The sequence below is a fragment of the Microcebus murinus genome, chromosome 10, assembly GCF_040939455.1.
Source record: "Microcebus murinus isolate Inina chromosome 10, M.murinus_Inina_mat1.0, whole genome shotgun sequence".
In the NCBI taxonomy this organism is placed as follows: Eukaryota; Metazoa; Chordata; class Mammalia; order Primates; family Cheirogaleidae; genus Microcebus; species Microcebus murinus.
Genome location: NC_134113.1, coordinates 74,249,116 through 74,271,618, shown reverse-complemented (window position 1 = coordinate 74,271,618; position 22,503 = coordinate 74,249,116). Strand labels below are relative to the sequence as shown.

At 34.3% G+C, this 22,503-nt stretch overlaps 1 protein-coding gene and 1 non-coding gene across 3 annotated transcripts in view; one reads left to right on the top strand and one right to left on the bottom strand.

Moving 5' to 3' along the window:
* Nucleotides 1-22,503, bottom strand: part of IPO8 (importin 8) — a 70,740-nt gene that overhangs the window by 15,423 nt on the left and 32,814 nt on the right. For both annotated transcript variants that reach the window (XM_076007528.1, XM_012748022.2), the window contains exons 10-20: nt 20,679-20,778; nt 17,365-17,441; nt 16,929-17,045; nt 16,412-16,501; nt 14,614-14,779; nt 13,460-13,620; nt 12,231-12,356; nt 8,845-8,911; nt 6,072-6,197; nt 5,299-5,396; nt 517-612 (exon numbers count right to left, since the gene is read on the bottom strand). In XM_076007528.1, the coding sequence (XP_075863643.1) occupies nt 517-612; nt 5,299-5,396; nt 6,072-6,197; nt 8,845-8,911; nt 12,231-12,356; nt 13,460-13,620; nt 14,614-14,779; nt 16,412-16,501; nt 16,929-17,045; nt 17,365-17,441; nt 20,679-20,778 (1,224 nt within the window). The remainder of the gene's footprint in view (nt 1-516; nt 613-5,298; nt 5,397-6,071; nt 6,198-8,844; nt 8,912-12,230; nt 12,357-13,459; nt 13,621-14,613; nt 14,780-16,411; nt 16,502-16,928; nt 17,046-17,364; nt 17,442-20,678; nt 20,779-22,503) is intronic.
* On the top strand, nt 7,090-7,191 carry LOC142873530 (U6 spliceosomal RNA). Its single transcript, XR_012921548.1, has one exon. It is a non-coding gene; the product is annotated as a U6 spliceosomal RNA (small nuclear RNA).

Below are 22,503 nucleotides of genomic sequence, written 5' to 3'. Positions count from 1 at the left end.
ATCAAAAATGGAATTAATCTTGTTGAAAATTTATAAATTTATACCTTATAAAAAGTATAAAGTATAACATTATACTTTTTAAATAGGTTAAGAGAAACTTTCCTTTTTTTCACAGTATCTTAATTTCTGGTTAGAAAAGGTACCTAAGGGTATTTAAATAACATGCACAAAAACAAAGGGAACATGTAAATCTCTAGGACTCCAATTTGAATAGAATTTATTTCTTTTATTAATTTCTATTATTAATAGAAGAATCATTTCTTTTATTAATTTATTGATAGCCTCTTATATTACATATTTTTCTGTGCATCCCTTTCTCAGCTATAACACAAGTGGTACAATTTCCAAATTACATGGCTGTTTTTATCATTTAAATAGGACTGGCACCAGCAAGCACAAACTATAGGCTGCCTTCCCAATTTTTCGTCGTAACATAAACAAAATGCCAATCAGGCATGTAAATTTCAAATGTGAACATCTTATAGGCATGTAAGATGCTTTCCAGACATACAGTACCTGATCAATGCCCCTTCCTTTGCACTGAAGAATGATGACTTCAAGAAGTTTGGCTGCATGGCATTCTGCATCTTCTCCTCCATCTCCGCACAGTACCTGCAAGTAATCACAATTTAGTCAGCAATGAGTGACTCTGCATGGAGTTTAATCGAGGCCACATAAATCCCATATAAATTCAGTCTTAGGAATCATACAGCTTTGCTTACTTTGCAAGCTTACCCTGCCAACCCAAAGAAGGAAGGTCAAAATGAAGTCCATCTATCTTCTCTATCTATTCTATTCACTTATTTGACTTTAGATTAATGAAGTAGGCTATGTGATTTAATTGTCCAGATAAATGAAGCTTCCCTTTCAAGGCACCAAAACAATAAAATGAAATCCAAATAGAATAAAACAACTTCCTTTTTAAACAATGAAATTCTTTAATTTTTGTTTCTTTTGAATTCTTGTCCATATGTACCTATTTTTTCATAATAACCATAATAGGATATTACACACTTTTCCATTTCCCCACATGAACTTCACAATTAGAAATATTTTCCATGGATTTAGGACTATACAATATGACAGCAGATTAATATAACAAAGTTACCAGACTGGTTCCTCTATTGACAATTTTGTATTTTCACTATTATAAACAATTCTACAATGCACATGTTCATATGTAAGATTTGGAACATGATTGCCTTATAAGATTCCCAAAAGAAAGGTTCTTAGAGTAGAACATGCTTATGTTAAAAAGATGGGAAAATTAATAAATTAAGGATCCAAACACAAGGTATAATAAAAAGAGACAACCCAAAGAAATAAATGTGAAAGCAGAAACTTAAAACATAGACAAAAGGAGGTAACAGAGAGAAACCAAAAGCAGATTGATTGAAAAGAGACTTAAAGTAGGCCGGGCGCTGTGGCTCACGCCTGTAATCCTAGCTCTTGGGAGGCCGAGGCGGGCGGATTGCTCAAGGTCAGGAGTTCAAAACCAGCCTGAGCAAGAGCGAGACCCCGTCTCTACTATAAATACAAAGAAATTAATTGGCCAACTGATATATATATAAAAAATTAGCCGGGCATGGTGGCGCATGCCTGTAGTCCCAGCTACCCGGGAGGCTGAGGCAGAAGGATCGCTCGAGCCCAGGAGTTTGAGGTTGCTGTGAGCTAGGCTGACGCCACGGCACTCACTCTAGCCTGGGCAACAAAGTGAGACTCTGTCTCAAAAAAAAAAAAAAAAAGAGACTTAAAGTAGATAACTTTAGCCAAAATTTTTGCAAAGCAAAACGAGCAAAATTTTTAAATATTAGGTATGAAAGAGAAATAAATACAGACAAAAGAGAGATTACAAATAAGAGAATAAAGCCAGATGCAGTGGCTCACACCTACAGTCCCAGCTACTCAGGAGGCTGAGGTGGAAGGATCACTTGAGCCCAGGAGCGTGAGGCTGCAGTGAGCTCTTATATGATTGGGCCACTGCACTCCAGCCTGGGCGACACAGCGAGACCTCCTCTCTTAAAAAAAAATTTTTTTTTAAATAAAGAAGACTGTTTGCTTGCTAACTCAGAAGACACATAAGTCTGACTGCAGCAAAAGACATTCCTGTATTTGTTATTGAAGAAATAAGAGAAAATTTTATGCTGCATCAGGTGGACAGCAAGGCTCAACAGTGGCTGTATTAGTTCCCTTGGAAATGTTAAGGAAAAACTTTGAAACAAAAGGAAATTTTCACACATGTGTTTTGAGTACCAAATGTCTGGGCTCTTTCTCCTGCATTAGATAAATGATTGTGTTCAATGTAACAAAGAGAATCTTTTTAAAAATGTTTTACTCATAGTCACCTCCTAGGGGAGAAACTCATTATGTCACTGAAGTATTTAGCTCACTTTTCTTTAATCTTGGTATCAGTCTCTGCATACCTTTTATTGTAAGCTATGTGGATTCGTTATTGCCATTTGTTGACCATGAATGGCCCTAAGGCAGTGGTGGATTGTCCGCTGAGAATTGGAAAGAGTACTGGTGTCACAACAATGTGTTGTTTTACATCCTTTGTCTCCAGTATTCTGACACCAAGTGTCAGCTGTGGTACTTTCTTTGCCGAGGACATTAATTCATAATTGCTGCTTTTTGGTGATGGTTGATACCCTTTCCATTGATTTAACTTACACATTATTTTTATTCCGCATGTCCAGTAGTCATATATTCTAAAGCCACTGGACCACTTGAGTACATAAGTGCCACCGTTTAATGCACATGTATATTCAGGTCTGTAAACCTAACAGTGTGGCTTGGAGTGGTTCCTGCAGGTGACTCTGACTGTTGAGTATTTACATGGACCATGGTGATATCCAAAAGAAAAATGCTTTTATAGATTATTTCATTGAACTATATATAAAATGGGCATCAATAAATGTATTTATTCCAAAAAAATAAAATAAAATAAAATAAAAATAAATAAATAAAAATAAAATAAAGAAGAGACTACTATGAAGAACACTGTTCTTTATATATTTGGAATTTTAGATGCATTAGATAATTTCCTAGAAAAGTATAATTTAAGAAAACTGAATTAAAAAGAAATTCCAAATAAAGATTGATTCATTAATCTCATTCTCTCCCAAAAAGCCATCAAAATGACAGTAAAGAGATTTTAAAGACACACACATACAAAGACAGGGAAAAGGAAAGAGATACAATAAAAAGTTTGGAAATGTGGCCAGGCGTGGTGGCTGAGCACTTTGGGAAGCCGCAGTAGAAGAATTGCTTGAGGTCAGGAGTTCAAGACCAGCCTGGGAAACATAGCGAGACCCAGGATCTACAAAAGATAATAAAAATCAGCCAGGCATGGTGGCACATGCCTATAGTCCCAACTCAGGAGGCTGAGGTGGGAGGATCACTTGAGCCCAGGAGTTTGAAGGTTACAGTGACCTATGATCATGCCATTGTACTCTAGCCTGGGTGACAGAACAAGACCTTGTCTCTTTAAAAAAAAAAAAAATTGGAAATAGGAAAACAGTGAGTTAAATCATAATCAGACAATGAGCAAAGCCAAAAATCAACCCTATTTATATAAATTTAAAATTCTCTCTCTAGAGCAGTATATCATAATCCACTTTCTAAATGAGAATGGGCTCTGGAACGAGAATGTCTTCATTCAAATCACAGCTCTGCCACTTATTAGCTACGTTTTTAGAAAAGCTACTTAACCTCTGTCTTTTTCTGTCCCTATCAATAAAATGAGAATAACTGTACCCACCTCATGGGATTGTCTGATACAGAAAGAAAAATAATCACTCCCTTTTCCCCAAACTTGCATTTACTTGAGGTTTTTGTTTTGTTTTTGTTTGCTAAAAGGAAAAGATATATCTTATAATTTTAAAAATGGGCTCTGGAGCCAGACTACTTGGGTTCAAATCTGGCTCCAGTACATAGTAGCTATGGGACTTAGAACAATTTACTAAGTCTCAGGCACAGGGCAAGAAATTATGCCTCAGTTTCCTCACTGATTAAAATGGGATACTTTCCTTATAATGTCATAAAGATTAAATAATAAGTGCTTAGGAAACACCTGGTATACAATAAAAATTCAATAAATACTAACTAGTATTAAAACCAGGAATATGAAATATATTTTAACTACTTGATAAATATAAGGACATTATTGTGAATATCAATTTACTCTGTTATCATTCAGAGCAGCTCTGAATTACTAATGGAATACATACGACTGCTACGTTTCCTACTTGTTGCTTTCTTTCCCCCCCTCACTATAAGCTATTTCTGTAACTTAGGGAAAAACTGAAGATTGACAGATGATTATGATCTAACAAGATGTGTTATCACAGAGCTAAATGAGTCATGAAAAATCATAAGTCAACCCCTTAAGTTTATACTTGGAGCAGCTTATTGATTTACCAAAATTTCCCAGGTTCTTTATAACTGAACTGGACCTAAACCAGATATACTGATTATCAGTTCAGAGCTCTTACCAGATCCTCACACACTCTTCTTCTATTGAAAAAACTGGGTTGTACACTAGCTATTTTATTCCTAACTCCAAAGCCAAATGTTTTAATTTCTGGCTATTTGAGCTTTCTAAAATCTGCTTGCCAGCTTTATGCAATATAGTTTTATATTTATGTATATACATATATTTAACTAAAGAAGGAAAATGTTATTTAGGCATCAAAGATTCCAAGCTATAACCAATACAAGGCCAAATCTAACTTGTGGCAAATACAACACAGTAGATGGTCATTTGTGCGTAAATATAACAGTAGCCATTATATGGATTACAAATTATCATGTATTGAGCTAAATGATGTTTTCCAAACTATTACAATTTTTATCTTATATTGCTTATGTTCAAATTACCTACTTCTAGTACCTTTCAAAATATACATTCAATTAGTAGAAAAAAAGATCAGTGCCATTCTGTCACTGATTGACAAACTGTGTGGTTAATTTTTCTGGCACTTTTCTTGAATAAAGTAGCAAGTTTATATTTTTGAAAGGAAAAAAATACAAAGTATTTACCCTGAAAATTATAAAGTACACAGATATAAAAATGATGAACATTCTTAAGCACAACACACAACAGAAAACTTTCAAATTACAACATTCCCAAGCTCCTTTTGAAAACACAAAAGGACAAATACATGTTGATGAAGATAATGAAGATAAAACAGAACTAAATGTTTAATAAACAAACTGAAAAAGTGTCTCGAAATAAAATACTCAAATATTCGAGTAAGTGGTAAGAACCACTGCAACAACTGATCAGGACATGCTTACCTTTCTACACATCGTGAAAAGAATTTCTAAATACTTTGGATTTGACAGTAAGGTATCTGTATCTATTGTCACATAATTATGCAGGAGAGGCATCATGTCTGAAAAAGACAAATTCAAAATCCCAGTGAGACTTGAGTAACAGGAGTAGAAATAACTTATTCCTGCTGAAACCACATCTCTGCAGCCCCCACACATTACTATCTTCCCTTGCGACCACAAAATGCTAGAAACGAAAGTGACAAATCTGCCTAGTTACAGAGGAGGAAGATGAGGTTCAGAAAGTTCAAAATGCTCACCATTTATTGCAGTAATTCTTCTGAATGTTTTCCCTTTCTTCACTGTACCCATCACCATCTGACATACTTTATATCTTGTTGCTCGTTTGTCTGAGTGTTTTCCCTGCTCTCCCCTTCCTCCCCCACACTAGACTGTAGTAGCTTAAGAGGGCAAGGGGTATTGGGTCCACTGCTGTATTGCTGAACTCAGAACAGTGCTTGGAATTGTATTCGGAAAATATTTATTGAATTAACGTATGGATACATGCTCTGGCTATAAGGTAACTTGAGATACAATAAAAAAAATAAATATGACCGATTCTTCTGCCTATATACCTAGGGCTGAAAAACATTACTAGGATAGCTCTACTCTTTACTTAACAGAAATAAGAACATTTTCTGATCAGTACTAGAATCACACATGTTTCTATTTCAGGTGTCAATGGAAGCAATATCTAGATACAGAAAAGCAAAAAGGTTACATGGTCAAAGCCATACCTGTAAAGTATTCAAAGCAATCCTGTTGAAAAACTTCATATAATATAGATAGAAGCTGCCACATATGAGGGGAGATGCTGTGACAGGTTAAGCTATATGCCAGTGAAAGAATCTCTTCGTAGAATTCTAGAAAGAAGAAAATGTCTAGTTAGAATTCTGGGAAATAGCAAAAATTAAACACACAGGAGGGTTTAGACTATACACTCACACACAGTCCTCCTATATCTAATGTACTTATAAGCCTCCCTCTCTCAGCAATTACATCTTAAGTTACATTTATGGCACCTTCCATTTCTTACCAAGATCTGCCCTCTATTCAAGGCAAGGCAGAAATTTGTTTTACTAAACTTTTACACTAATGAAAACACAGAATTTTTTCAACTTTATAATACATACTATGTAGTTTATATTTATAAAACTATTAGAAATGGATACAAGAAGGAAGGGAGATCATCATACCTCTCTCATGTAGAAGACTTAAAATTTACAAATAATTAAAAATATTCTTCAGAGAGCTTAATTACACTGGGCTAAAATATCTGCCTGTCTCAAATTTATATTTTACAAACAACTATATACTGTGCAATATTCTGTCAATTTACAAAACTTGTAAAATTTGTAGAGTGCTACTCAAAGCAATTATACCCACTATAGAGGATAAGAATCCAAAGGAAATGTTCTTATATTCTCATATATATTATCCTTACCCTCAGCCAACAGTAATTATATCTATACATATAATCAGAAAACATAAACCTTATTACAAAAATTTCAAGTATTTAATAATTCCTATCATGTCACTGAGCAAAGAAGTCTAACTTGAAAGGTTTTTTTCTTTTTTTCCTCTTATAAAAAGAGGATACTAACACTCACCCTGGAAACTTGATTAAAGTTTTTTTTTCTCTCTAACATTAAGACTTAATATATTTAAAAGCCAGTAGTACAGACACTTCCCTTACTGAACCAAAATGAGATGGAAATTACAGATATTGGGAAATAATTTAAGATAATCACTTGAGTGTTCGCTTCGGCAGCACATATACTAAAATTGGAACGATACAGAGAAGATTAGCATGGTCTCTGTGCAAGGATGACATGCAAATTTGTGAAGCATTCATTTAAAAAAAAAGATAATCACTTGAAAATAACAAATTATCTAAATATAGGATTTCTGAAAGTTCTACCATGGTACTGGTATAAAAACAGACACAAAGACTAATGGAACAGAATAGAAAGCCCAAAAGTTATGGTCAACTGATTTTTGACAAAGATGTCAAAAAAACACAATGAAGAAAAGACAGTCTTTTCAATAAATGGTGCTGGAAAAATTAGATATCCATATGCTGAGGAAATTAGACACTCATCTCATATCATATAGAAAAATCTACTCAAAATGGATTAAATACTTAAACTTTAAGACCTGAAATTATAAAACTACTAGAAGAAAACATAGAGGAAAAGCTCTATAACATTGTTCTTGGGGAATGATTTTTTTCATGGAAATGACCCCAAAGGCACAGATAACAAAAGCAAATCAGACAAATAGGATTATATAAAACTAAAAAGCTTTGCACAGCAAAGGAAATAATCAACAAAATGAAAAGACAACCTAAAGAACAGGAGAAAATATTTGCAAACCATGTATCTGATAAATGGTTAATATCCAAAACATATAAGAAACTCAAACCACTCAATAGAAAGAAAACAAATAACCCAACTTAAAAATGGGAAAAGGGCCTGAACAGACATTTCACAGAAGACAACATACAAATGACCAGCAGGTACATGAAAAAAATGTTCAACATCACTAATCATCAGGGAAATACAAACTAAAACCAAAATAAGAATCTATCTCACACCTTTTAGTGTGGCTATCATCAAAAAGATGAAAGGGGCTAAAGGGCAGTGGCTCACGTCTATAATCCTAGCACCTTGGCAGGCCAAGGCAGGAGCATCACTTGAGACCAGAAGTTCGAGGCCAGCCTGGGCAACATTTTTTTTTTAAAGAGATAAGGATCTCACTAGGTTTGTCCAGGCTGGTCTTGAACTCCTAGCCTCAAGTGATCCTCCTGCCTCAGCCTCCCCACTTGCTGGGATTACAGACTTGAGTCACTACATCTGGCTCAATCACAGATTAAAGTAACTTCACCTAACCCTTATCCCATTTCTTCATTACTCAAAATGTAAAATTTTAAATTCTGTCCTTCAAAAATTCCAAGATCAAAAATTCTTAACTGGGCCAGGCACAGTGGCTCACACCTGTTGTTATCTTAGCACTCTGGGAGGCCGAGGCGGGAGGATCACTAGAGGTCAGGAGTTCGAGACCAGCCTCAGTAAGAGCGAGATGCTGTCTCTACTAAAAATAGAAAGAAATTAGCTGGACAACTAAATATATATATATATAAATTAGCTGGGCATGGTGGCACATGCCTGTAGTCCCAGTTACTCAGGAGGCTGAGGCAGGAAGATCGCTTGAGCCCAGGAGTTTGAGGTTGCTGTGAGCTAGGCTGACACCACAGCACTCTAGCCCAGGCAACAAAGTGAGACTCTGTCTCAAAAAAAAAAAAAGAAAAAGAAAGTTCTTAACTGGATATAAGTTTATCTGTGAATGAAAAAATATCTATCTAGCATTAAAGATATCAAAAACAGAAGAGAATGTAAGTTTCTCTTTCTCAAAATTGTCCATCTTGTTAAATTTGAAGGGCTAAAATTATGCTGTGTTAATCAAATTAAAACAGATTTTCCTATTCACCATTTTAATCTTTGAACTTACCAATCACGTGTTTCTGTAAAACAATATCAATGATCCGTAGACAGATATTCTCTAACTGCTGTGTAATCTAAAGATAAATTTTAAATATTTAGTTTAAAATTCATCATGATCACCTTTAAAATACAAATGTAATATTATCCCAATAAAAATATCAACAGGGCATTTCTGATAGGGCAACTTACAATTCTAACGTACACGTGAAAAATTAAACATGCAAGAATAATCAGGAAATTCTCAAAATAGACTAATGATGGGAATGGGGGTTAAATCCATAATAGAATTACAAATTAAATTTAGTTCCTTACCTCATATTTTATACCAAAATAAATTCCTAATGGATCAAAGATTTCAATGTGAAGAATTAAACCATAAAAAATGCTAGAAGAAATAAAAAGAATTCTTGTATACATGAAATCAACAAATCAACAGAATAGGCAAAGGTTATAAAAAAGGAATACAAATACAATGTATGTAAATGTATCTTTTTCATAACCTTTGCCTATGTTTATAAAAAGATGTTCATGTTAATACATGATAAGAGTACAAATTCAAAGTGCAACATTAATACTTTTGACCTATCAGACTAGCAATGTTCAAAAAGTATGGGGCTGGGAAGAAGACCCTATTGTACACTGACTTGAGGAGTGTAAATTAGCACATGCTGTCAAGAACAAGTTAGCAACAACCTTCTAACTAAGGTTGCAGGATATATGCAGGCATATATCCTGCAACTCAGCAATTTCACTTCAAGGATTTACCCTACAGACATATTATTACAAGTGCAAAATGACATGTAAAAGGCCACTCATTGCCACAATGTTTGTGGCTACTAACAATCAAATGACTGTTTAAACAAAGGATAGTTAAACTATATCCATTAACCAGGGAATGGTTAAATAAACTTGACACATCATACATGGGAATATTATGCACCCACTACAAATATAATTTTATTGACTGATATGAAAGGTCTACCAAGACATCTTAAGTAAAAAATGGCAGATACAAATTGTGGATAGTATGCTACTGTTTTCATAAAAGAAAAATATACACACTCACTTTTTGCTTATGTCAACAGAAACACCTCTGGATAGATAAAAAAAAAACAAACCTGGTAAAAATAGCTACTGCCTAAGAGGGAAATTAGATGGTTGGGGAGCTGAGTGAGAAGGTGAAATTTCACTGCGTATCTTTTGAATTTTTTCAACATGTTTGTATTAAATATTTTTAAACAAGTAAAAATTAAAATCTATTATGGGTTACACTTTTCATGTAAATATCCTATTTTAACTGTGGAGCATATTCTAATATTCAGCTTAAACTACTCTTTTAAAGTTCAAATGATCCAAAATTTCCCAGTTTGAAAAATTAAAACCACTAAACAAAAATGCATATGCTTAAGTATCTATTTTAGATTTCCAATTTTGCTTTTCATACATCAAGTTTTTGTACACGTATTCATATACATGATTTTTCCTTTTAAGGACATAATGTTTTCAAAGTTTGCTTTTACTAAGTCAGAGTTCTAAATTAAAGGACAGGTGGTCAGGTTTGGGCTCTAATTATCCATGGCCTTGGTAAAGCCATTTAGCTGAAGGTTTAAGTTTTTTCATCTGTAGGTAAGGAAGCTGGGTTTGATTAGTGTTTCTCAATTTTAGTCCACACCTTCCTTGTCAATCACAGTAAGTTCACACGCTCCTTTAACATCATTTGAAATTCAAAATAAATTTAGTGTCAAGAGTAAAAAATTAAAACAAAAAGATAAAATGGTGTTCTGTTTCCAAACTAATTCTGCACTCATTCTACTAATCCCCACACCACCAACACATTTAGGAAAACTGGATGAGGTGATTTCTAAGGTCTTTTTCAAATTTAAAATACAAGTTCTAAAGATAAGGTAAGAGAACTACCCCTTAAGTATAGTTGTTGTAATTTAATTTGAAACATCTCATTGTTACCAAGAGGACCATACAGTTTCAACACAGGAGGACACAGAAATAAAATAATGAATATGGAAACAAAAAATTCACATTAAGGCCTTTAGGTGAAGGAAGACCAGTCCAGGAGAAGAATATCAAACTATTTTTAAGAACCTAGGGATTTTCCATCAGTATGTGGTAAACACAGGATAAACCAACAGCTACAAGGTTTAACAATGCTATTTAAAGAACTGGCACCTGCTTCCTAAGTCTTCACTTTATAAAACAAGAGCTGTCATCAGTGCCGAACAAGTCAACTTGTGCTCGCAGAAGTAATGAACAAAACTCTGAGTTAAGGAGTGATACTTGGGAAGGAGAGATACAGGGTTCTTTTTATTTTATTTTTTTATTTTTTTGAGACAGAGTCTCGCTTTGTTGCCCAGGCTAGAGTGAGTACTGTGGCGTCAGCCTAGCTCACAGCAACCTCAAACTCCTGGGATCAAGCAATACTACTGGATCAGCCTCCCGAGTAGCTGGGACTACAGGCATGCGCCACCATGCCTGGCTAATTTTTTCTATATATTTTAGTTGGCCAATTAATTTCTTTCTATTTATAGTAGAGCCAGGGTCTCGCTCTTGCTCAGGCTGGTTTCAAACTCCCGATCTCGAGCAATCCACCCACCTCGGCCTCCCAGAGTGCTAGGATTACAGGCGTGAGTCACCACGCCCAGCCGAGATACACTGGGGATAAACTGATATTGTCAGATGATCTTACTACAAACTCAAATGTACAACTTACTAGCTCTGTGACCACAAGCAAGTCCCTTGAACCCTACCTGAACTTTGTTTTCCACTTCTGCAAAAAAACTACTGTATCTGCTCTATCTATCTCACAGTGACATTACTAAGATCACATCAGGAAAAGAATATGAAGGCACTGGATAAATATTTGTATAAATTCTTATCTTAATACCATTCTGGAATTTAGGAAAGATGTTTTTAACCTCTTGCTCATATTCCCTTCCTTTATTACAGTATTTCTTACATCCGAATTCTATTCTATTACCTAATCCTTGCCACTGTGATCAAATGACTGCCGGTTACTCTCCAACAAGACCAGACTGTGGGTTCCCAGAAGGCAGGGCCCATGTATTATTCAATTTGGTATTCTCCCAAAACCTACCTAGCCTAGCACATAGCAGATGTAAAGAACTGAACTCAATTTAATACAAAGAGATACACTCTACACTTTATAACATTTATAATATTACAAACAGTATAATGTACTTACTATTTCCCCTCAATCATTTTAATGTTTCTTTAAAATCTGAGGGCAATTTTTAAAGCCTAGCAACCTAATTAAGTAGCAATCTAAAAGTCAAGACTTTAAAATTCACGCCCACTGATGACATAAATTTCAGTTAATGCTACCTGCTATTATGATAATAAAACACAAAGAAGTCTCACCTCTTTATGATCTTCTACAACTGTTAAGATAGTATCAATGGTGTGTAAAATTCCCATAGCCATTACTGTTTTGTCTTCAACTTCTTCATATTCATCACTTTGAAGAACTTTGCCAAATATCTCAGCCTATGAAAATAACATTAAAATATTCAACAATTATCACTGTTATACCCCCCTATTATAAAAGTCAGCAAAAGGGCACTGTCACATATGTAAATGTCAGCATTGCTCAAACTTCAAATTCTGCCCTTTGCTGACTGAATCATCTATTTTCTTATAATGACAGAACCTGTCATGTTTTAAATACAGCCATTTTTCCTCATCTAGTCACTAGAGTGGAATACATATTAGCTATTATAACCAGATAGCTAACATTTAACTTCTGGTTGTCATTAAGCAAATAAAATAAAAATCTAGGAAACCTGAAACCAAGTAACACTAAAAAGAAAAATGTGATAAAGTTTAGAAAGTCAAGATATCACCTAGAAAAATGAAACAAAAAGAACAGACATGGAAAACACCAGAAGAAAACATAAGGAAATTATAGACTCTGTATCAGGAAATATTGAACAGAAAAAAATAGCATGGAGAAATTTATCAAAGAAATCGTCCCAAACTGAAGGAAATGAGTTTCCAGATTTAAAGCCCACAAAGTAAAACTATAGAAGGCTCACATGAAGGCACATCATTATGAAATCTCAGAATATTGTAGATGAAAAGAGATTATCCTAAATGTAAGCCTATTATCAGATATAAGCCTATTAACTAGAAATATCAGAATTATTACAGCAAACATTTTTATATTAATATTTTACAGTCCTGCGTCACTTAATGACAGGGATATGTTTTGAGAAACACTTCATTAGGCAATTTTGTCCTTGTGCAATCATCATAGAGTGTAGTTAGACAAACCTACATAGTACAGCCTACTACATGCCTAGGCTACAAAGCTGCACAGCATGTCACTGTACTAAATACTGTAGGCAACTGTAACACAATGGTAAGTATTTGTGTGTCTAAACATATCAAAACATAGAAAAGGTACAGTAAAAATATGGTATTATCATCTTATGGGAATATCATCTAATACGCAGTCTGCCCTTGACCACAACATCATCATGCAGCACATGACTGTACGAACAAAAATGAATTCCAAATTTTGGACTTTAATTTACTTAGATTACTCAAGGCTTCTACACAAACTGACAGAAAACTCTGCCCAGTCTTACCAAGTGTTGGGTCATATCAACAGCAATTGATGCTACCTCTTGACTGTATTCACATATCATCTTCTGGATCACATTAGTAACATCATCATTTTCTGTCTCTCTAACAATATGCAACAGCTCCTGCATAATAGGCCTCACGTATGGCTTCATATATTCCTTAGCTATTGCAATAAAACAAACAAAATTAGTAAAAATTAGCTACTCAGAGATTGTGAAAGGAATTAACTAGGTCACAAAGTAAAGTGACACAGGACAATACCCAGATAAGGTTCTAGATACACACTTGCTTTATGGTGAATAAATTACAAAGCCATACCAAAATAATACTCACCAATACATCAATTTTCCCATGAGCCACATAAGGATAAGCAGTTCTGCTCAGGAAAAAAACTGTCTTGCCCAAAATGCCAATAGCCCTCACTAAGAAATTCTAAATATACATATGCTCCATCATCAGCATGACTTGGAGAGCAGGAATGTTATATATCCATCCTGATGACAAGTTTTAAAAATTATGCACATAGAGAGACTATGCCCAATACTGATAGGGAACATCCATGCCCCAACCTATCTCTACCTACCCTCCCTCCCCACATATCCCTATATGATATTCATTCCTCCCATTGAAACAGTGTTGAATAAAGGTGGTTTTATGTTCTTCATAAAGCTGAATTTACTTCCAAAGGTTTATATGAACTTTGAACAGAACACTGTGAAAACAAATGAGATACCTGTGTTCTCACTCACTAGAAATACTACTTGCTACTCTCAGAACTAGCAGAATCATAGAACCCTAGAATTGAAAGGAATCTTGAAGCCATCTAGTCCAATCTCTAAATTTAAATATGTAGAAACCTAAGCCTTGACAGACCATGTGACTCTCCCAGGTTTGCATGGCAACTTAGGAGCCCAGGCCCCAATTCCCAGTCTACCCCACTGCTCAACAATTATTAATGTGTTTCCTAATCTAAAATTTTTCTGGAAACCATAATCAGTAGGAACTCTTAAAAAGGGGAAGACTAAATTCCTATAAAATTCTCAGGGGGCAAAAGCTCAGAATTCCAAAGCCTGAACTCTTAGAGAATCAAAATTATTTGAGAAGACTATCTCAAAAGAATTGTTTTAAAAAATGTCTAGAAGATATTTAGCTTTACCTAGTATCTGGTTAGAAATCAGGGACTGAAGGGCAAGGGCAGCTTCAACTTTGACAGGCATCTCTTTATCTTCAATCAGGCTCTTCTTCGCTAATTCAACTGCATTTCTTAAGTTAAGTTCATTATGAAACTTCAAAGAACTAAATGCGTGAAGTACCCAGCAGGACTACAAAGAGAAAGTAAGGAGGGAGCTATTAGAAGTATGGCATTCTGTGATAATGTCACATACATAAGAACTTCTTAGTAAAATATTACTAATTCTATCAAGAAAAGTTCATTTGTTTTTGGACAGTGACATGTTGGCCTTAGTTTCTAACTTCTTGGATTTCCCCACTCTTTTTATAAGAAAGGTAGTTACATTACTTCTAAATTACCCATATGCAATCACATTTTTCACAGGAAAGAAAAAAATAAATCAAATGTAAATGTCCCTGAAACAATCCCATTTATGCTTTTAATAAATATTATAATTCATAACCAATTTGTTATATGTAAAAACAATGCCTAATCAATAGTTCAAATTCATTTGCTGGTCTTCTCATTGAGATGAAACATTATTTTCCCTTATACTAACTGGCTTAGTAAACTGCCTTTTTTCACTCACAGAAAGTAATAAGAATTTTAAACCTTTTACAGATTATCAAATTTTAAACTATTAGACCACAGAATCATTACTACTTTATTCTTTTTTTTTTTTTTGAGACAGAGTCTCGCTTTGTTGTCCAGGCTAGAGTGAGTGCCGTGTTGTCAGCCTAGCTCACAGCAACCTCACACTCCTGGGCTAGAGCGATCCTTCTGCCTCAGCCTCCCGAGTAGCTGGGACTACAGGCATGCGCCACCATGCCCGGCTAATTTTTTTTATATATACATATCAGTTGGCCAATTAATTTCTTTCTATTTATAGTAGAGACAGGGTCTCGCTCTTGCTCAGGCTGGTTTTGAACTCCTGACCTTGAGCAATCCGCCCACCTCGGCCTCCCAAGAGCTAGGATTACAGGCGTGAGCCACTGCGCCCGGCCATTACTACTTTATTCTATACTCTATGTACATAAAACACAATCAACAGAAATTTGAATTACTGAAGATTTTTGGAAGAGCATTACAATTCACACAGCTTCTCAAGGTAGGAGCCCAACTATAAAAATGTTCATGTGCCCTCAGCATCCCTAGTCTACAATTGCCCAAATATTTCTCTAGTGACTATTATGTTTTTAAAATGCTTTCTAGTGTACAAGGCATTATTAATATATGTTGTTTTTAGCAAGACATTTTTTGTGCTGATATTTTTATAAAGATAAATACTAGGCTCTTGAATTAAAGTTCTATTTGTTTCTTCATAAAAATGGATCAATGCTAGAAAGAATATACACTTAGAACACAAGTAAATTTACATGGAATATTATTTTCTCCATATTACTAAGGCAAATCTACCTAATATACCAGAAAACAAATTCAACTTTTTAGCCAAAGTAGGATTTCGTGCCATTTTAGACACTGAAAATGAATCTATTTATGAATTTACATTGTAGCATTGCTCTCAAATCACCTTCTCACTGTTTCACATACGCAGCAAGTGATAAAAGTGTGACAAATGAAATCAGCTGGAGTTAGAAATTCATAAAAATCCCTTTCCCTACTACTTTGTTCTTTACTCAGCTGATGTGACCATAACAGACATTCTAATTGACCCCATTTCATCTCAATATGTGGTAAAGGGCCAATTCATCCAAAAATATTTATTTCAATAATTATCATGCAGGTAAAGATTTAAGACACAACAGAAATATGGAAAACTTACTCTAGCTCGAAGATATCCTAGGTTAGACAATAATAATGGAAATACATGATTCTGTAGAAACAACTCCATTTGGTCCTTGAATAGACTCTTCTGTCAGGAAAAAGAAATTAAATTTCAACTTATCAATGTCTTTTTCATATGTAAGAATTACATTATAATAAAGTTCATTACAACTTGCATTTAACATACCTCTAATTACAATTTTGTAAAATCATTTAACCTACATATTGCACGTTTTAAAATAAGACAGAAATAGTACCTTAGATCAATTTGATATTGATTGATTTTTATAGAAATAAACAAGTCCTTTCATGTCCTTTTTTATACAGCAAGTTTCATACTGAAAAACTAAAAATGTCAAATTTTCTTTTTAATAAATAGGTGACAGAAAGAAGGATATTTATAATCAATTTTCCAAAAGTCGCCAGTTTTAAATTAATACCCATAACTTTCATATTCTTTCACTTGCCTATGCTTCACAGATTTGGTAAATAAATTAAATTTTAATTATCTTAACCTTTAATAAAATCTCAGCAAGGGAACCAATCACATGCAGGGCTCCATCTTTCTTCCTAGGGTCAAAGTTCGCCTCTGTTAGGATTTGATAACAGAATGCCATCATTTTTGGCAACACCTAAAGAAATAAAAGAATCCATTTTAGTCTACATGAACTTTCATTGCCCTACTAAAGTAAATATGATGCACAAATTTCCAAAAATAAAGCCATATAATTGTGTTTTATCAAGTAACTATAAGCTCAATAAGAAAGGTATAATTTATTAAGAAAACAAAATAACCAATGATATATAACCCGTTTTCCCTTACTAGGACAGAAAAATCTTAAAGTGATAAGTTATAACTAATAACATAGTTTTTCAAATATTATGGGTATATTAGAGTTTTAAATCAACATAGGCCACCTTTTTAGTTTTTAATTTAAAAAGAATAACTACCTCTTTCCTTTTTTTTGCAGCAGTATATAATAGAGTCTGGGCTGCTGTGGTGGGAGAAGCATAATCTTCAAAAATATCTAAGATTTTAAAAAGTGAAATCATGTTAGTAAAAATACAATTACTTATTACAGATTTTAAACCTCACTGACCACTATTCCAAACCAAAAAATAAAACAGTCCATATATGACATTGTTTTACAGCATTAAAAGCTAAGGACCTACCACCAGTGCTCTCATGCACAACACTATTTATCAAACTCTATATGTTGTCCTTTCAAACAATCATACTTTTTAAAAAAGCACACTAGAGATATCTGTTTTGCTGAGGATAGGAAAAGTGCTTTATCTCTATCGAAAAACAACAAAGCACTTATTCAGTGCTTACTATGTACCAGGCACTATTCTAGACTCTGGGGATACAAAGATCAACAAAAAAAGGTTCTCGTGGAGCTTACATGGTGAGAGAAAAAAGTAAACAGATTATACACACACACAATAGGTTAGGATAAGAACAGATGTAAAACAGGGTAAGGAGACAGTGACAGAGTATGGGGTGCTAGTTTAAATAGGGTGTTAGGGAAAGCCTCTCCAACTCTCTGTTAAAATAACACTTAACCAGAAACTGAACGAAATGAAGGACAAAGCTATCCATGGATAAAGTACTCCGAGCAGAGGAAACAGCAAGCCTGAAAGCCTTGAGGGACTACTGGGACAGTGCTTGGCTCTGTCAATAGACAGGAGTCAGCAAGTATTCATATCGCTTAATATTGTAAAAGTTCTCACAAACTTCAGGATAGGAAGTTTTATATAAGAAACTGAAGTTTTATATAAGAAACTGAAAATTTTATATAAGAAACTGAAAAACAGTCTTACATAAAACTGAAGTTTTATATAAGAAACTGAATATCTGATATGTCCTTGTTTAAATATAAAAAGTAAAACCAAATCTAAGTCTGCCTGAAAATATAAAATACTAATAACTAACTTTTGAGTACTGTTAAATACCTAGTATTCTATGCTAAGCAGTTCATGTGTATTATCCCATCTAGTCCTCTCAGGACTAATATCATTACCCATTTTATTGCCTCTTAGAGAGGTTACATGACAGGTAAGCAACAAAGCCAACATTCACACCCAGGTTGTCCTAACATCAAAATCTAAGCTCCTTTTAGCTTTTACCAAATCTAAAGGCATTATAATATTAAGGAAAATGGGGAGATGTTGGTTAAAGGGTATAATAAAAAGAAACATGATAAAAACATTAATGTCAATAAATTTAGATAGAAATGGTTTGTTCACATAAATAACTACAAGTGACAAAAATAAAATATAGTAATTGTTCTTCCTTATAGTTACCCAAAAGTAAAATACACATTAAAAGCTACTGTGTCCTAGCCCACAGAAAGAAATTATTTTTAAAAAAACAGTACTTCTGCTAATCTTGATTTACCCATATTCTCTCCTAATCAATAAAATGTAAATTCCCACTGTTAATCAACACACACACAGTTCTTGCTATATTTTCTTTTTTTTTTTTTTTGAGACAGAGTCTTGCTTTGTTGCCCAGGCTACAGTGAGTGCCATGGTGTCAGCCTAGCTCACAGCAACCTCAAACTCCTGGGCTCAAGCAATCCTGCTGCCTCAGCCTCTCGAGTAGCTGTGACTACAGGCATGTGGCACCATCCCCGGCTAATTTTTCTATATATTTTTAGTTGGCCAATTAATTTCTTTCTATTTTTTTTTTTTTTTAGTAGAGACGGGTCTCACTCTTGGTCAGGCTGGTTTCGAACTCCTGACCTTGAGCAATCCACCAGCCTCAGCCTCCCAGAATGCTAGGATTACAGGCATGAGCCACCACACCCAGCCCAGTTCTTGCTATATTTTCTAAAAACTGAGATACTTATACATACCAGATATAAAGAACATATGAAATAACGGTAGCTTTCTGAAAGCTAAACAAATACCGTGTACATTACAAAAACACATAGATATTATAGAAAAGGTAAATGCTAAACAAATGCCTTAAAGAAAATAAAAGAAAGATTGGCTAATCTGCTCTGTCAAAGCAAACTAGGAAAACAAGGGCATAAGAAAGGAGAAATAAGGGATTAGGGGTTTGGGGAGTGTAAGCTCACAACTAAAGGACACTGTGAACATTGTAGAGAGGAAGGGCATGCCTCTAACCCTTGCTAGGGAGAGGCAAAGATATAAAATGGAACCAATATGTTTGTACTCTCATAATTTCCTGAAATAAATAAATAAATAGGAATAATAAATTATGTATATGAGTAATGATTTTCAAAAGACAGTGGTAGAATGGAGAAATAAAGCACATGGTAAACGTTGCCTCTCATTCATTTGCTCTCGTACTTTGTCTCCAAAAGAGGCACCTCCTCACTTACTGAATCAAATAATACAAAACAGAAAGCACTGTAAAAACAATATTGCCCGATAATCTACCGTCCTACCAGTAGATTTAACTCAAGTAGCTAGAGACACTTAGCTCAATAAAGGGAAAGCACTGCACTGTCAAAACACAATCAGCATGCCTTAGTTTTAGTAATTACTTATTTCAACATTTACTGAAGACATATTAGGGGCCTAATAATAGTAGAGGAATGCAGAGGTATAGAAGGGATAAAGAATACAAAATAAAGCAAATAAATAAAATGCCTGCCCTCAGAAAGAAAGCTTCTAAGTGGAAGGAGAGACAGAGGTACTCAAACTAACATTTTGCCATGCTAATTGCTTGAGTATTCCATGAGAAGAATAATATAAATTGGGGATACAAGAGAATGACTCAGGCAACCTGCACAGTTCAACAGTTTCTAGAAGGTCCAAACTATTAATAAAAGAACTGGGCCACACATAATGGGACCACTATATGTAATTTAATTCCCTTGTGGAATAGTTAGTCCCTAGCATAAGGAGGCAAACCACATCAGAGTGCTCCTAAAATACGCTGAAATTCTAAGGATCTCCCAGAGTGAGAACAAGCCTATCTATAAATGGATACTCCAAAGGGCACAGAAAGGGTCCCTGCAGGTCAGCATCTCAAGAACATAACTAACAGATGGTTCTGTGAGTACTCAGGCACACATGAGAGATGAATAAGGTGGCTTCTCATCTCCCACACCCAACGGCCTCAAGTTCCCTGGTTCGATAGAACAAACTCTCACTAGTTTTCGGAGTTGATCATGCAAAGTTGAAATTTAGCGATTTAACAAAGTAATAAAATCTACTTAAAAATATAAATTTAGTTATATTACTTTATATATCCAGGAAATGATGAGCAATAAAGCCATCCCAATTACCAAATTTCATCCTTATATACTCATATGGATCATCTTGCCACAGCTCTTCATCCTCATCTTTATAACACATCACAGAAAAAATCACATCTTCGGATATATTCTAAGATGAGAAAAAAAAAAAAAACAACAAATGGGTATAAGCTATTCAAGTTTCAGGAATACCAAAAATGTATTTATTGACAGCCTTTATGATGTTAGTTTTCCAAACTATTATATTAATCTTTCTTTTAAGCATGCATTCCCTAAGGGGAAAGCAGGAAAGAGCCCTTGAGAAGGGGTTGGAGTTGAAGAATTAAACATTAAGATTGCTTTTAAACCAGTGATTAAAGGAGAAAGAGACAAACGTACATGCTATTCTTTGAAGCAACAACAGGGATAATAAAGTTTCATTAACAAATCATTATGAAAAATACTTTGATTCTTTAAGGAAGGAAAATGTCAAGCCAAGGTTATTACACTATCATATTTCTTATTTTGAAATTTTTCAACATTTTCATTTTGGTCCTAAATGGAAATGTATTAACTACATTAAAGTTTTCTTCTTCCATTTTCGAAAAACCAGTTTCCTACTCTATAAATACTGGTTTCAATGGGAAAAAAAATTTCATCTTCTAGCATCTCTGTACGTTGCTGCTAATGCTCTATTAAGCCCTTCTGTTCTTTAACAACCACTTATGTAAAACCAGGATCATCTCTTATCATTTATTCCACATTAATTAAGTCTTGGAGAAAAAAATTCAGTCCAAGGATCAGTTTTCTTATTCCTACTTTACAGCCATGTAAAAATAAAGCCAAAAGTATCAAGCAGAGAAGAAACACTATCACCACTCACCACTCACACTTACTTTACAGGAACACAGTAAATAAAATGAAATCAGTATCTTTATTAGTTGCAAAGAAATTATCACTATTTGATCGAAGTGATTAGGCAAACAGTTATTAAGATATACACATAAGGAAAAGATACTATATTAATAAGAACTGTAATAAAATGACACTAAACAAATTCTATCCTGTGGACATGCTTGAAGCTCTTACCCGAGGGGGGAGGGGGACATGGGCAATATAAGTAACCTTAACACTTGTACCCCCATAATACGCTAAAATAAAAAAAATAAAAAACAAATTCTATCCTGGACACCAAAGGCAAACTGAAAGAATTTAATTTTCTTTTCAGATACTGTTTACAGATTTTAAGAACTCAAGGTCTGAAGGAGGATAGGATTCAGTTCCTAAAGTTTTTGAATTACCCAAAGTTATCTGTATGCAAATAGGAATTCATTTATTAATGGCCCATAATTTTCCATTCTCATTTGTTCTTTAATTAAATAACAATGATGAATTCTACTTTAGGTAAACAATTGATTAAAAAACAGAAAACTTCTGCTATAGAAGTTAACAGATCCAAAAAAAGAAACCAAAACCTTTCTTGCTCATACCTATGAAAGAAAATGGTCACAAATGAAGCTTCATTTCCTGCAAAATAACCCTACCTTAGTAGATCCCTGGTAACAATTTTCAAAAGGCTTTTACACTAAATACCTCATTTGATCCCAGCAACCTTTAGATAAGAAGGGTAGAAAAACATTATCTGCCTTCATGGAGGAGAAACTGAAGCTAAACAAAATTTCTAACAAAATCACCTGAATCCAAGTCTTCCAACGCATAAAACTTGCAGGCCTCACTCTTCTCAAATGCTTAAATTTCCAAGCCCCTCATATCAGATGCAAGACTATACCCATTAGAAATTATTAATGGAAATAAAAATATTAACTATAAAATATAGGATTAGTAACACTTACTTTGTCTAGTAAGTTAGGAAAAT